At 31.0% G+C, this 16,021-nt stretch overlaps 1 protein-coding gene across 19 annotated transcripts in view; it reads right to left on the reverse strand.

Moving 5' to 3' along the window:
- Liprin-alpha (PTPRF interacting protein alpha) overlaps window positions 1-16,021 on the reverse strand; it is a 41,523-nt gene that overhangs the window by 9,458 nt on the left and 16,044 nt on the right. For 5 of the 19 annotated variants that reach the window (XM_083091509.1, XM_083091513.1, XM_083091505.1 and 2 more), the window contains exons 3-18: window positions 12,969-13,070; window positions 12,566-12,730; window positions 10,806-10,880; window positions 10,523-10,618; window positions 9,535-9,729; window positions 7,764-8,051; window positions 7,517-7,660; window positions 6,266-6,425; window positions 5,542-5,897; window positions 5,209-5,451; window positions 4,520-4,714; window positions 4,306-4,398; window positions 4,024-4,184; window positions 3,576-3,623; window positions 849-1,104; window positions 4-149 (exon numbers count right to left, since the gene is read on the reverse strand). In XM_083091509.1, the coding sequence (XP_082947635.1) occupies window positions 4-149; window positions 849-1,104; window positions 3,576-3,623; window positions 4,024-4,184; window positions 4,306-4,398; window positions 4,520-4,714; window positions 5,209-5,451; window positions 5,542-5,897; window positions 6,266-6,425; window positions 7,517-7,660; window positions 7,764-8,051; window positions 9,535-9,729; window positions 10,523-10,618; window positions 10,806-10,880; window positions 12,566-12,730; window positions 12,969-13,070 (2,723 nt within the window). Of the gene's footprint in view, window positions 1-3; window positions 150-848; window positions 1,105-3,575; window positions 3,624-4,023; window positions 4,185-4,305; window positions 4,399-4,519; window positions 4,715-5,208; window positions 5,452-5,541; window positions 5,898-6,265; window positions 6,426-7,516; window positions 7,661-7,763; window positions 8,052-9,534; window positions 9,795-10,522; window positions 10,619-10,805; window positions 10,881-12,565; window positions 12,731-12,968; window positions 13,071-16,021 lie in introns of those variants that run through there. The other 14 variants (XM_083091515.1, XM_083091514.1, XM_083091511.1 and 11 more) reach the window with 14 other exon arrangements.

Here is a 16,021-nt window from a genome sequence, read left to right on the forward strand (position 1 = left end):
TACCTCTTCTTTTTCCTACGATCAAAATCACTTTTGCTTCCAAGTGTACCAGCCACAGATACGCTGTCCCCATAATCAGGATCAGCTGGCGTACTTGCACCTCCCATACCTGGTACATCTCCAGGCATTGGTGTGTCTTTCCCTTTAATCTAATAATAAAAGATATGACAATTATCTCGTAGATAATATTTTATAATCATGTTGGAGAGTAATCAAACTATTTCATTCTTTTTTTCTGTATATCATACACAATCGATGTATTGAAGTTTATAAAATTTCACAATGAATCTTCCCATCAAGATACCTGAGATGCATTAACCATTTGTAAAAAAATTTTTTTATTATTTTATATTTATTTTATTCACATTTATACTACGCTCACATACATTTCATGTGACACGTGTGTTTCTACACTCTGTGTCTCTCTTTCTCTCTCTCTCTCTCCTTCTATCTCTTTCTCTTTTTTTTTCTCAACATATTTATACTTACTTAAAATTTTATACGATGATTGAAAAATTTAGTTATATTAAAATTAACTATAAATGTAAAATTAGCTATATAATACTAATGTATTTATGATTATTCGAAAATTAAATATGTAATTCTCTTATACATATAAAATCACAGTCTCTTAAAAGATTAATAATAAAATAGAAAGTGATGAAAATAATCGTAATAAAATATGTTCTTATCTATCTGTAAAAACATTTTCAAAAAGCGTCTCAGAAATCTTCATAAAGAAACTTCATTTTTTTGTAAATTTTTATATCCTATGTGTGTATATGTATATGTAGGTCATAGAATATAGTTTGCATATTACTAGGAATTTAAATAGGAAAATTTCTCACCTTTTCCTTCTTACTGAAAAATCTACCAAGACTGCTCTTAATGCCTTTCTTTTTTTGAGCAGCTGCGACCGCAGCTGCCGTAGCGGGACTCATGGTCGATTGCATGTGCAAATGTGACGTCGACAATTGTCCAATAGGCAGTCCGACGCTGGAGAAGTTGTTCTTGTGCAAACTGTCCTGGCTGCTGTGGCGTGAGGACAATGGGGAAGGGGGAGTTCCAGAATTCAGTGCGCCGTTGTTATGCTGCCCATGCCTGCTGCATGGAGCGCTAATCTAATTTCTATTTCTACTCTAATCGCTGCTACTACATTCGCGCGAAAATATTCCTTTTTCTACTCTTTTTTTACTTTCTTCTCTTCTTTTTCTACTCTTTTTTTTACCTCAATATATTTATTGCTATGAATTATTATTTTAACATTATGCCTTACGCATAACATATTACTTAGCTCGGTAAAAAGTCATCTTTATCAAATTTATTCTTTACTGCTTTTGCATTATAATAAATGAGAAAATGAAAAGAAGACTGTGTTGTATCGCTTCTTTTTTAGTTTTATACTATACTTTCTGCACTGCTCAAAGACAGAAACTTACAGATTCGAGTGAATTGTGATGCAATCATATGCAATAGCCATAACGTTATATATACAATATATATATATATATATATATATATATATATATATGCATATGTATATGTATATATGTGAACATACACATACACACACACACACACACACATATGAGCATATACAATATATTAAAAATAAAAAAAGTATATCAGTGCATCATCAAATTAATACAATCAATATAAGCATATCTAATAAATCATTATATATATATATATATATATATATATATATATATATATATATATATACAGGGTGACCCATTTTAACTTAGGCAGCCAAATAACTCGAAAAATAAGCAAGATAGAGAAAAATGTTTTAGACAAAAGTTGTATGGTTTCGAGGGGGCCATAAGATGGTATCATTGGTTTGACCTTGAAGAGTCATTTGAAGGTCACGTGAAGGTCACTTCAATTTTTTTAAATGGAATACCCTATATATTTTTGTACATTCTTGTAGCTTATTTCGAGAGCTTTCCAAAACACTATAATTAAGTACCTTTCCGTTAAGTACTTTTTGAGTTATGATGCTTGAAATAATTTCTTAATTTTACATAAACCGTAAAATATCTTGTAAAATATTCATTTTTCGATTATCTTACCTTAATACTTTTATGTACAAAATAATGAGAGGAATCAATTGGTGTAAAGAAAACACATAGTTGTTTTTAAGAAAAAATATGGAATTGTTAATTGCAAATTACATATTTTTTCTTCGAAACAACTATGTGTTTTCTTTACACCAATTGATTCCTCTCATTATTTTGTACATAAAACTATTAAGGTAAGGTAATCGAAAAATGAATATTTTACAAGATATTTTACGGTTTATGTAAAATTAAGAAATTATTTCAAGCCTCATAACTCAAAAAGTACTTAACGAAAATGTACTTAATTATAGTGTTTTGGAAAGCTCTCGAGATGAGCTACAAGAATGTACAAAAATATATAGGATGTTCCATTTAAAAAAATTGAAGTGACCTTCACGTGACCTTCAAATGACTCTTCAAGGTCAAACCAATGATACCATCTTATGGCCCCCTCGAAACCATACAACTTTTGTCTAAAACATTTTTCTCTATCTTGCTTATTTTTCGAGTTATTTGGCTGCCTAAGTTAAAATGGGTCACCCTGTATATATATATATATATATATATATATATATATATATATATATATATATATATACACATACATATAAACAGAAAGAAGAGAAAGAGAAAATATTCTCTACCTATACTTCTCTCTAATGATATCTTACTTTTACATAATATTCAATAATACTTGTGTACTCGTATATCTACAGTAGTAAGAACAAATATAGTACCTACTCAGTATTACATATTAGACATACAAATCTGGAAATATTGCCGATTAGCTACTATAATAACATGAAATTATCATGTAAATCGGTAAAGACAAGTGATTACAAAGATATAATTGTTGCATATTAGAATTTAAAAATTTTGTACTTTAGACAAGAAGAACGACAATTTCAATATTAATTAAATTATATTACATTTTGCATCGTCACATATTTTATCCAATATTTAATACATTATACCTTCGTAATCTTTGTTTTTGCTTTTATACACGGAATAATCTTATGCATGAAACGGACCGACACATTGCATGCATCAAATCCAATTCTCTCGATTCCGCAAGTAACTTAGTCTGTCGAAGATCGCGATGTTTATCACGATCATGAATTGGGCAGGCTTGAATGTACGATGAACGGGAAAAGGAGCTATCGATCCCTTCCGGGATTTCATATTTATCAGATCTATCGGGCGCTTTATTCGTGCCACTGTGCTCGTGAATCGTTACTGTAGGCATGTAAACGATACATACTATATATATACATATATATATATATATATATATATATATATATATAGATATATATATATCTGCATAAATTCTATGATTTCAAGTGAGTAATGTAGCGATTCTAAAAATGATGAACAAATATGTTACCATCAATGTGACTTGGTTTGATTTCAAAGTCGTTCATCTCATGCCCGCAAGAGCTATTCAAATGTGTCGTGCACAGCGGCATATAATAATGCCATTTACATGCAATATTAATATCTTTAATTAACCTGTGCGTGGGGAAACCACTGCTTGGAAATCCACTCTGTCCGGTACGTCTGATAGCATAAACAATGAAAAGTACGAATAATTTAAGAGATGATGTTATAGAGATAAATTCTGGCTAGGCCCATCTTTCCGTAGAAACAATATAATTAAGATAACAGATTAACAATTAAGATTAATAATTAGGGTTTCCCCACATTAGATCAAGATCATGACGCAATATTTTCTGTACAGTATTGTTATGTACAATATTTTCGCCCATCTCTATAATTGTAAAAATAAAATTAAATGCTGTGACTTTTAAAGATGTGATTGCCAAAAGGAAAAGAGTGCCAGAAATTATATAATTTACATTATAAATATATATGAAAGCATTATGTGAAAGCATATACGATCAACGTAGCGTCAAATTGATTAGAGACTCGAAAATTTTGCAAAATCACAAATATATACCTTCTAAGTTCTTCTTGACTGTGAGCCAACGCTTGAACCACTCGTTCCAATCTCAGTGACCTAGCTGTTAGAGGAGAAGCTGCATCGCTACCACCACTTCCCGCACCGCCGCTGCCATCTCTTTCGCTAACCGAGTGTAATTCTTCCCCTGACAATTGTAACTGTCACAGAAAATAGATATTATTCTGTAGATATTAAATAAATAATAAACATGATATAAGCAATGATGAATCGTTTACTCTTCTCTAGATTAATAATAATAAAACTGAATTGTTGACAAACCTGGCTAGCAGGAAGAGATTCTGACAATTGGCCCGGACTAGCTAAAGAAGCGGCATATTGATGTAAATGCGCTGGAGACATTGACGCGGGTGCCTACATAAAGGAGAAAGTACATATAGCGACATATTATGAACAATGTAATCAGAATTTGCTTAAATTATAATTAAATTATATAATTATTGTGTAATAAGTATTGTAAAATTAGCAATATTACGTGATTACTAACGGTGTGGTACTTGTGCAAATAATCTCTATTAGGACTATGATGCGATTTTGGAGTGGATCGACCACTCAATGGCGGTGATGCTCGTTCGAGACTCCGTCCTCTCGCTAATAAATTCATATGCTCAAGGCTGCCGACGCGAGATTCCAGTTCTTCTGCACGCGCTTCCGTACTCTGCTTTTCTTCCTATAAAATTAAACTAATTTCGAAATGCGTACAAAATCATCGGATAAATAAAAAATATAGAACGAAATAAATAAAGTAGATAATTTATGATTTCATGATATGTTACAATTTCTTGGCTCGAGTAAGAGAATTTTTTCCTAATAAAAATAAACGCAATTATTTTTTGTAAAATTACATCTATTCATAAAGTATAATTAATTTTTAAATTATTGAATTGTTAACATTAAAGTTTTTGCTTAAAATTAAGTGTAAAAAAGTATATAAAAATTTAGTAATCAAAAAGTCCTCCAATTTTTAATTGCTTAGAAAAACTTGAAAACTACATTATAGTCTGTTGATTTTTTGTTCAGTACTGCACATGCGGAGATAAAAAAGATTGTACAAACAAAAAGTAATTTGTCAAATATGTGATATATTCTATTTTAATCGTTTTATATTAACGTTCAGAATTTAGTTTGCGCAAAATATATTCGTATACCGAAATATTTATTCACCTGAATTAATCTAATTTCCTTATTAATAGCATCCAATTGTTCTTGCAGCATCAATGCCAATGTTTGAGCATCTGTATGTCCAGTAGGGCTAATTACATCCGCTGCACAACTGAAAATACTTTCGTTATCTCCGTCACCCTCTGCGTCGCTCGAAACATCAAACGCTTGTTGAACGTTGGCAAGTACATGTGCTTGTTGCAGTTTTTCCCATTCCTGCTCCGCCAAAGTCCGTGCAACATAATTCTAAAGAGCATCAAAATTCATGTTATAATTTCAAATATGTGCAATTGATAAATAATTTTTATATTTTGATATATAAAAGATGTGCAGTACCTTTGATGAATCTTCTTCCATAGATCGTTTACCTCTTCTAGGCAATGAGTGCGTATCAAAACTGCTATGACTTGCACTCCTTGAAAAGGAACCTGGATCTACAGCATTCGGAGATAAACTTCTCGTCAACGCGTCCGTTTGTTGAATATTAAATGCAATCTCCTGCTGGAGCATTTGTCTTTTAACATTGTCGATTTCTAAGCGCGCTTTTCCTAATTCCTTAACAATGTCAGTCTTTTCATTTTGCAGATCTTCCGCTATCTTTCTCGTCTTCTCGAGTTCCTGAGTAAGAGCATTCTTCTCTTCCAATGCGTGCATCCTTTCTTTCAAATGCACTTGTAATCTTTCATTAGATTCTAAACAAAAATTTAAACTCTTAAAACACTTTATGTGTAAAATTCTTCATACGTGATATAACACACACACACACACACACACACACACACACACACATATTTTTTTTTTTTAAAGCATGTTAAATAACTATTGTATGTATAAAAGTAAATAGGATGAGCCATGTTTAAATATCTGTCCTACTTATCAAACATTTATAAAGGAGTGTTACATATCCACAAAAAGTTGTATAATTCAAAGAGATAACTATAGTAAGTAATAGAGAAAAAGATTCGAAAGAGCTAAAAATGCTTATATAAGTATATACATAAGTATAAATAATTGTAGGAAAGTATAATGTAAAGAAAACATTGTCAGAAAAAAAAATTACCAGATAAAAGTTTATCAACGGTTGTGCTAAGACGCGTATTATGCTCCTCATTCATCTTAAGCCGTTGATTAACGCGCATTACTTCCGCATTTTTTTCTTCCAATTGTGCCTCCAGTCTTTGGATTCTATCCTCTGCGCTACCATGCCTCTCCTGAGCCTGCTTAAATTTTTACATAATTAAAATTATCTGTTATAAATCAATGGTGATTTATAACATTATGTCGACTTTCTTTCTTTTATAATGACATATATTTTATAAAGCTTTTTATAAAACTGTGATATTTACAAAATGATTTCTTTAAAATCTCTTTAATAAACTTTGACATATTATATCAATATTTCTCATAATTATAATTAGAATATGCATTACATCGAAATGTAATTCAAGGCAATTAATAAACACATATAATGTATTAATTTATAATTTACTCTATATAATTATCCTAATAATTCTTTCTATATGATCTAAATGAGATTGACATTCTAGAATGGAAACACAGCAAGAGAATAAGAGCGCGTTATATTCAGATGAGCAAGAAGAAAAAAGAGAGAATGAACGCACAAAAATAAATGTATACACGTACGCACACGCACACGCACACGCGCACGCGCACGCGCACGCGCACACACACACACACATGTACGCACACACGCATACACGCATACATACATATGATATTAATAAACATTCAAGAATGAGACACACTATTCATAAACTATGAATGATGGTATTTGAAACATATTCATCACTTGCAGAAGTAGTAGATTTTGTAGACCAAGTTGATTTCCACTATTCACACATGCTGCATTGTATCAATTTGCAAATCATATAAAATAGAATGTGTAATTAATTTTCAAAAATAAAGAAATTATATAACTAAATTTTCTCTCTTAATGCAAATAAATTGAATCTGTAAATTTAGCTTTAGTATCAGACAATTTGTTGCAAAAACACACTGCAATACATAAAAATAATCAATCTGCATTATATATATACATGAATCGAATGCTATTATCATGTATCATGTATGTATACATAAAGTATAGTGATATAAGACACATGGAGCAGCAAATTATTTTTTTCCGTTTATCTGAAATCAACTCAAACATAATCAGAACATTTTGCAATAACGATGCATATCAAGAAAGCTCTCTAGACGCAAACTGTATCTCAGAAACGTTAAAGTGCAGAGGAATAAAAAAAAGAGGGAAAGTTAACGAGATGTGACGTGACATGATTCCCCTGCGTACCTGGTTGGGCCTCCTCACCTGCGTCAGAGCCTCCATCCTCTGTTTTAATTGCTCTTCCATTTCTGGTAATTTAGCATATTGAGCTAATTTCTGTTCCGCGAGTTCTAATTTCTCCTGTATAGCAGCGATTTTCTCCTCTTGGAGCTTGAATAACATTATATATTCAATTAATCATAATATCATTGTGTATATTATATATACACAATTATAATAAAGATATATAACAAATAAAGATTAATCAAACTACCTTCAATTGAGCTTTTTTATGCTGCAATTCCTGCTCCAATTTTTCATTAAGGTCATGAAGACTAGTGGACTCCCGTTGAGCACTGAGATATCGTTTTTCTAGAGTTATTATTCGCTCCTCTTGATCCTCTTTTTGCGCTGCATTCTCCCGCAAATCTCTTTGCAGTTTGAGGCCTGCTTCCTGTGCCTTTAAGAGATCCTTTTGTGTTTTTGACAGTGTTTCCTCTAATTCGGCAACACGTCCGCTTAGTTCCGCTACTCGTCGTTGCCACGTACTTAATTCCGAACTCTATAATGATATTTGCAATATTTTATATCGATTGTACCAATTATTAAACAAAAAACTGTTCAAGCAGATCGTGTAGAGATCGAGAGGTATATGTAATTCAAGTATGCAAAACCCTTCGTTAAATCTTACGACAATTATCCTATATGACGCTAAAAGACTAATTTAGAAAAGGTCTCATATGCGTATATTCATACGTGTATATTCATACATGTATCAATCGTTTCTAATATTTGTTCTGCATTTCTTACATTAAGAAAACGGCAAAGCTTTTTAAACAAGAAATATTGACCAAAGTAAAATCTTAATTACTAGTCATGCAATATATAACTACTCAATTACAAAACAATATTTAACATGAATATTTATTGTTCATTCCACATGCCATTAAAAATATTATATTAATAATAGATATCATCGAGAAAGATATTTTTTTACGTGTTATAATATTAACGATTATATAGGTATTTGATGTTAAATTAAATTACATGTTAAATGAGGTTCAATGTAAGATATCTGAAAAAAGTTGCTAGACATCTGTTTAACTAATTTGAAATCAATTTTTGTATCAACAAAAATGTTGAGCAAGACTGTTATTTATGGTGATTTTTATAAATCTTTGCAACTCTAACGAGAATAAATTTAAAATTATAATTTTATATTAAAAGAAATTTTTTACTCTCTAATAATAAGTAACAATAAGTGTATAATTTTGTTATTCGTTTTAAAAAATCCTTCTTTCTCAATCGTTTATAACTTGAAAATGTATCGATGCTTTGACATTTTCATTAAAAAGAAAAAGACCGACTTGAAAAAATCTGTCGTCTAAAGTATATTCACACAATCTTTTTAAGACATTCTATAAGTAGGTACGAATGCGTATATACACAATCGTGTGTTTAATTAATAAATTAATAAAAAATAATTCTATGAGCTACTAAATAACTTCATTTCTTACAAATCGAAAGATTTAAAATCTATAGCATGTTATTTACTAAGAAATTTTCTCATGCACTCTATAACAAAGTAAACATGTAATGAGATGTGTACATTAGTGCTTTTATAAATTATTTTTGACATAAACTTTCTTAGGGAATTGTAATAATCCAAGCTAATAGAATATCTATACGATATAAAAATATACTTATCATAATTATATCGAGATAGCTCGCAATATTATCTAATACTTTCTTTGTTTGAATCACACGTTTATGCTTAACATTGTGCGTAAAGTGAATAATTCATGCAAAATCGAAAATAATCGAAATAATATTCACTTCATCAATTTGCGCGTGCGCGCATGTGCGATTAAAAGAAAATTAAAAGTGTGTGTGTTGCGATGATAAGATTATGTATAAAAATTTATGATAGTTTTTTACATATATTTGCATACAGAGATGAAAGACTACCTGACGTTTTGTGACAGTTGAATTTTTCTATATATAGCCACTTTCCACTTCCACAATATACTAATACTAATTCGTACCTGCTTGTCGAGAGTGGCTTGCAAGTCTATTACTCGTACTGCTGAATCCTGCTCGGCGAGATCGAGACTTCCATTGCTCAGTCTACTGCCGACTTCAGTGGACTTCTCTGTACCTGGTTTTTGTACCGGTTGTTGTTGTTGTTGCTGCGATTGGTGTTGCTGATGCTGCTGGCTCGTTGTCTGCTGAGTCTCATTCTGCCCGATCACAACACTACATTCAGAATGCCTCGCTCGCATTGCCTGTCCTGCATCGCCGCACACTTTCCAAAAAACTACGTATAGACAACTACGCGATTGTACGACTATCATGCACGACACTACGGTAGATACATTCGTATGAATGCAGCGAGTCGATGAGTTAAAAACAGAAAAAAATGACTCACTATCATTTATCATCAGATAAAAGTGCACTTTTAATTATTTTGAGGAACAGATACATAAACATAGTAGTGACGATATGATAATATGCTGACATGATCATGACATCATCTTATGTGCCATTTTATGCAATCTTTAATATTTTTCTATGATGTGAAATATGAAAAATGTTTCGATGAAATGATAACACGAGAGACGTGAGACATAATTCTAAAATTACGGCGAAAAATTCATCGATACGAAATATTATAAAAGAAGGTAAATATATATTACCGGAAAAAAAACCTTTGTTTTCGACTCACATCTATTACTCACACTAGAAGCTTTCGATACAGACTTTGACGATAAATAAAAAAATAAAAAAATAAAATTCTAAACGTTAACAAATAGGTAGGAGAATAAGAGCGGGAGGTATATGCTAAACGTGAGAAACATGCAAAGTGAGAAAAAGTTCCACAAAGTGCATTTCTCAAACAAATTTTAAACATTTCCATTTATCCATGATAGGTACGAGATATGAAAGCGACGTGTTTATATATGAATATCTGTGAATGTTGTGAGTGCACACATATTTTGATTAAAATCAAAATTGACAATTTGTTTTTGATACCTTATTCTGTTGCTGACCTTCGTCCGCCTGTCCGTTCTCTTTTGGTCTATCTTCTATAGCTTTTGGTGGATGCCCGCTTACTTTATACTGCTGGAGCTGCAACCACACGGGGTTCGCATCAGGTAGCGATAATAATCGATGTCGTTATACATTTTACTTCTTCTCTCATTCTCTCGAGAGAAAGAAACTTTGATATACATCCATGTGATTTTTAAGTCTCAATTAAATTTTTACTGAGAAAGTGTGTCTTGAATCTTTTAACTTAATAAAACGCAAAACTTACTTCCTCTTTGGTATGGGCTAGCTCTTCCTCGAGACTCGTATTTCTTTCAAGGGCCACGCGTAAACGTTCACGTACCTAAAAGTTCAGCAACATTAACTCTTTATCAATTCGTACATGTCGTCGATGCACGCGCATATATTTTCGCTAACACGAGGAAAATTTTAAATAAATAATGATGAAGCATTCTCACTGTTGATTTAAAACTGTTGTTTTGTTTTATACTGAAAAGGACTCGATGCATAACAAGCCGCAAATGTTTGACATATATTTAAACAGTACAATGATATGATGCAGCGTCATTGCATGTATGTGCATTGCTTCATTATCATCTCGTGATACTGCTTAAACGTATAGCAAATTGATACGAGCGTACACGCAAGTTTTTTGCCGCATATGTATGATTTTATATGTACGATTTTATTTATAAATTTTTCTTTTTATTAAGTATGAGAGAAACTAAATATTTTGAAAAGATAATTAAATGATTTTTTTAATGATTGATTTTTTGATACACATGTATCGATCGCGAGATGAAAATCATAAATCGAGTAATACTCGCGTCATAATTATGATATATTTCTATTTTGTTTGCCCGTAATTTCATCAAACTTTTTGATGCATAATCAAGAGATTAATCGTTAGAAAAAAAACACAGGCCCACAAAAAAAAAGTACCCTGTGCTGGCGATCTGACTAGGCTAGTCTTATGTATTTTGGCCCGCTGAATTCGAATCTGACGTCAGAATTGCTCCATCACGTCACAGTTTTTTTTAAATCTCAAAAGAGAAAGACGAAAATTTCGTAAAAATCGACATTCTGGGTAGTAAGACTGCGCTTCTTGAGGGAAAAGTTACCGAAATCATATTTCCATGTATTTTCTGGCATTATAAATCCAAATCCGATTTGTCACACCAATCATACCATCGATTCCATTAACATTTGTCATGAAAAAGTAGCAATCTTCCGTATTCCATATTTGATTTTAGTTCATTCATAAATATTATATTGGAAAGAATTAATCTTATATTCTCCAAGTCCAAATTTTGAGAAAAATTTTTTCGAAACTTACAGCTTCTAGCTGTTGAGTTCGTATAAGATGCAGAAATTTCTTTATATAGGTCACAAACCTCTTTTCATGTCTTTAAAGCGCTAGAGGTACATGAAAAAAAAGATTGTGCTATCTGGAGGTAAAAACCTATCTTAATATCTTCGCATCTTGATAAATAGAATCTGTTTGCAGTAAATTTTAGGTGTTACAATCTGAAAAAATAAAAAAAATAAAAAATGAGCACAAAAAAAATTGAGCACAACGTTTATATTCTAGGTCGGATTTGGATTTATAATGTCTGAAAATACATTAAAATATGATTTTGGTAATTTTTTCTTTAAGAAGCGCAGTCTTATTATCCTAGAATGCCGATTTTTACGAAATTTTCGTCTATTTTTGAGATTTAAAAAAAACTGTGACGTGATGGAGCAATTTTGACGTCAGATTCGAATTCAGCGGGCCAAAATACATAAGACTAGCCTAGTCAGATCGCCAGCACAAGGTACTTTTTTTTTTGTGGGCCTGTAAAATCAATCATTAAAAAAGTCATTCAATTATCTTTTCAAAATATTCATTTTCTCTCATACTTTTTAAAAAAAGAAACATTTATAAATCAATTATCCTTGATCCGTGATAAACTGCAATATCAGAATATAACATAAATAACAGATGAAAGACAAATAGCAATACCAGGTAGAACATGACACGCATACCTTTTCATCCAAAGCCTTGTGATGCTCGAAAAGACTTTTCAAAGCTTTGAGTACCTCTACCTCTGACGACACGCCGGATTGTGCGGCGGCTTGACGTTTTACAACTGTCATCCTGAGCGATCGTTCGTGTCGTGATACTAAACACTCCAGATGTTCGAGCAAGAGCTGCAAGAAACGATAAATTACGCTACACTAATCGAGTCACGTCAATTAATTATGATTTCAATTTTTCTTTACAATTTCAATTTCTATTTTTATCGTTATATTTGCTCATTATATTTATTGTGTATTTTAAAGATTTGAATATTTATTTATTAGGAAAAAATAAAGAAATTAAAGAATCTAGAAAAGGGCCTCATAAGGTTATAAGAATTTAAAAAGTGAGAAAACTTTGGTTACGCACGCGTGTGTTGTTTCGTTCTGCCTTTAATTCGGAAATTTCCTCTTCCCTTTCCAAGATACTCTCTCGTGCCGCTGCCAATTCTTTTGTCAGTTGCGAGAATTCCTATACAGAAAACATCATATTATGTTAATATTATATAAACATTATATTAATATTATATAAATGATAATAAAACTATTATCGGATATTTTAATTGCGCGAAAATATTTACTTGTATCATTTTATTTGTAAATACAAATAAAATGATTTCTTATTTTTTATCTTTGCAAAAAGATGACAAAGCATTAGTTTTCATGTTATAAATGATTATATCTTTTTAAAAATTAAATGCTTTAATTTTTTTGTTTTTTTAATTTAGACTGTAAATGTGAAGAAATAGATAATAGATATAATGTAAATGTAAAGAAATAGATAATAGATATATGTATAATAAATTAATATAAATATTTTAATAAATTTAATGTGGATTTTAGTTTAACGTACAACTCTAATAATTGGAAAGAATTAGCAAAATATGTACAATATATGTAACATTGAAAGAATTGAAGAGTCGCTAAAAGAGAAACGCTAAACAATAATTTCCTTTAATTTTCGTTAAGAAAAAAATTGACTTAAAATTAATCAAAAATAACTACAGTTTAAAGAAAAAAGGTTTACGACATTCTGTGCGAAAAGAAAAACAATGTTTTGAAAAATCACTTGCATTTTTTTCAGATTGTTGAACGATACGGACTAAACGGAATTAAATAAAGCTTACTCCACAAAATATATCAGTATCACGAAAGAATCCTGAGCAATAGTCTTGAGCAATGATAATAGAACAAATATTTATGTAAATTAAAATACTTTTCCATATACTTAGCTTTCATCTGAAATTAGGATTCGAAACGGAAATTAGGAAACGATTTATATTAACCGATTAACCAATTGCAACTCAAATACTTGGTACTTTGATCCGACTTGTCTGAAATGTTAATTTGATTCTCAAATCAAATGTAATTTTTAAATACCTTAATTTCTTGGTATTATTTAAATAGGCAATTTGTATTTTATAAACTAAGAAACTATATACTGAAATTATATATTGATTTTATATTTTGATTTCCGATTTAAATGATATCACGCGTTTGTTGCGATTTTTTATTTCTGATTCGCGAATGATGATTTCTGATTTTTGGTTTTGATGTAATTCTTGATATTGATATTGATGCCCCTCTCGATTTTTGATTTTGATTTTGATTTTGAGTTTTGAGGTTGATTTTGTCTTTATTTTTGTTTTTGTTTTGATTTTGAGAATCTTGGTATTAGATATGTTAGATACAGGAACATCAGGAATATTAGAGTATTAGAATACTAGAATGTTTAGAGAAATGAGGGAGAAAAGATAGCACTAGACCTTGATTTAGATAGAGGAGAGAGAAACTGGAAAGGAAGAGAGAAAAAAGTAAGCAAGATAGAGAAAACAAGGACAGCTCAGGGGACACGATGAAGGAATAAAAACTGTAATTGAAATAAGAAGAAAGAAGAAGAGGAAAAGAACCAGAAACAAAGAAAGTTAGAAGGAGAAAGAAATTGAAGTCGGAGTAAAATACAGGCAGAGAAGAGAATTATACAAAACATAGTGGAGACATAAAAAAGAAGAAGAGAGAGTAAAGAGAACAGGAAAAATCGAAAAGAGCTAGTGATGGAGAACAAGTCAGGAGGAGTTAAAAAGAAATAGAAAAGAAGAAAAAAGATAAAACATAAAGGGGACATAAATAAATAGGATAAAATATTGGTAGAGAACAGCAAAAGAAGAGGAAGGCAAATTGGAAGATAAATTAAAAAGTGGAGATTTAGAGAAAGCTGGAATACGGGAAAAGGGAAGAAAACGACCAAGAAAAGAAGAACCGCATAAGGGAAGCGAAGAGAAGAGTAAGAAACACAAACGGAATAACGAAGTCAATAGAATAGGAAGAAAGAAAGAAGAAGAAATTAAAACAAAAGACGATGAAGAATAAATTAACAGGAGCTAAGAGAAAAAAAGAGGAAAAAGAAGAACAAGTACACAGGAAATAAGGTAAAAGAGAGAATAACAAATAAGAGAAAGTTAAATGGAATAGAGGGAAAAATGATCAAGAAACAAAAAAATGGAATGGTGAAAAAAAGAAAAGGGAAACGTCATAAAGGAAGCAAAGAGAAGAGAAAGAAACATGAATAGAACGACAAGACCAATAGAATAAGAAGGAAGGAAAAAAGAAAAAGAAATCAAGGCAAACGCCGATGGAAAGTAAACTAAAAGGAGCTAAAGAAAAAAGAAAAGAGAAAAAGAAGAACAAATATACAGGATGAAGGGGAGAACCACAGAAAGAAAAGAAAAGAAAAGAATAAGGAGAAAAGAAGGAGAAATAAAAAGAAGCGAAGAAGAAAATCTGGAAAAGAAAACATGGAGATATAGAATAAGAACCGGAGGATGTAAAGCATGAATGGAGAAATAGAGGGAGAAGAAGAAAGTGAAGAGAAAATTAGAATTAAAACAAAGCGGAAAGATAACAAAGATAACAAATGAAATACAGAGGAAGGGGAGAAAATGATCGGGAAATAAATGGACCAGTGAGAAGAGAAAAAGGAGGCTCGCATGAAGGGACTAAAGAAGAAAAAGAAGAGAAATGAGGAATTTGTAAACAAGAAAAGAAGACAGGATAATTAAGCTAGATATTACTAACAATAAGTTGAAAGCGATTAGGGGGATTAAAGGGGTAGAGAGATAGGGTTAGGAAGAGGGTGGATTATGAATGAATGAGAATAAGAAATGTATTGTAAACCAAGTCCCATCCAAAGCCGAAAAGTATGGATTAAAATAAATAATAAACAATAAAATATCTTAATTTCCTGCTTTTCATGTAAATGTTTTTTTTTGCATGATCACCGATTTTACTATCTAATAATATTGCAATATTCACAAATATATTGCGCGTTTACAATCGTGTTCTTAATCTTTTTAAACATTCTTATCTGTCATCAGTTAAAAAATGTTAACGTTACGTGCACATATATATAGATATGTGTGTGTG

This window comes from Camponotus vicinus, unplaced genomic scaffold (genome assembly GCF_025532165.1).
Source record: "Camponotus vicinus isolate PSW18456_S1 unplaced genomic scaffold, iyCamVici1.0 SCAF_2, whole genome shotgun sequence".
Taxonomy (NCBI): domain Eukaryota; kingdom Metazoa; phylum Arthropoda; class Insecta; order Hymenoptera; family Formicidae; genus Camponotus; species Camponotus vicinus.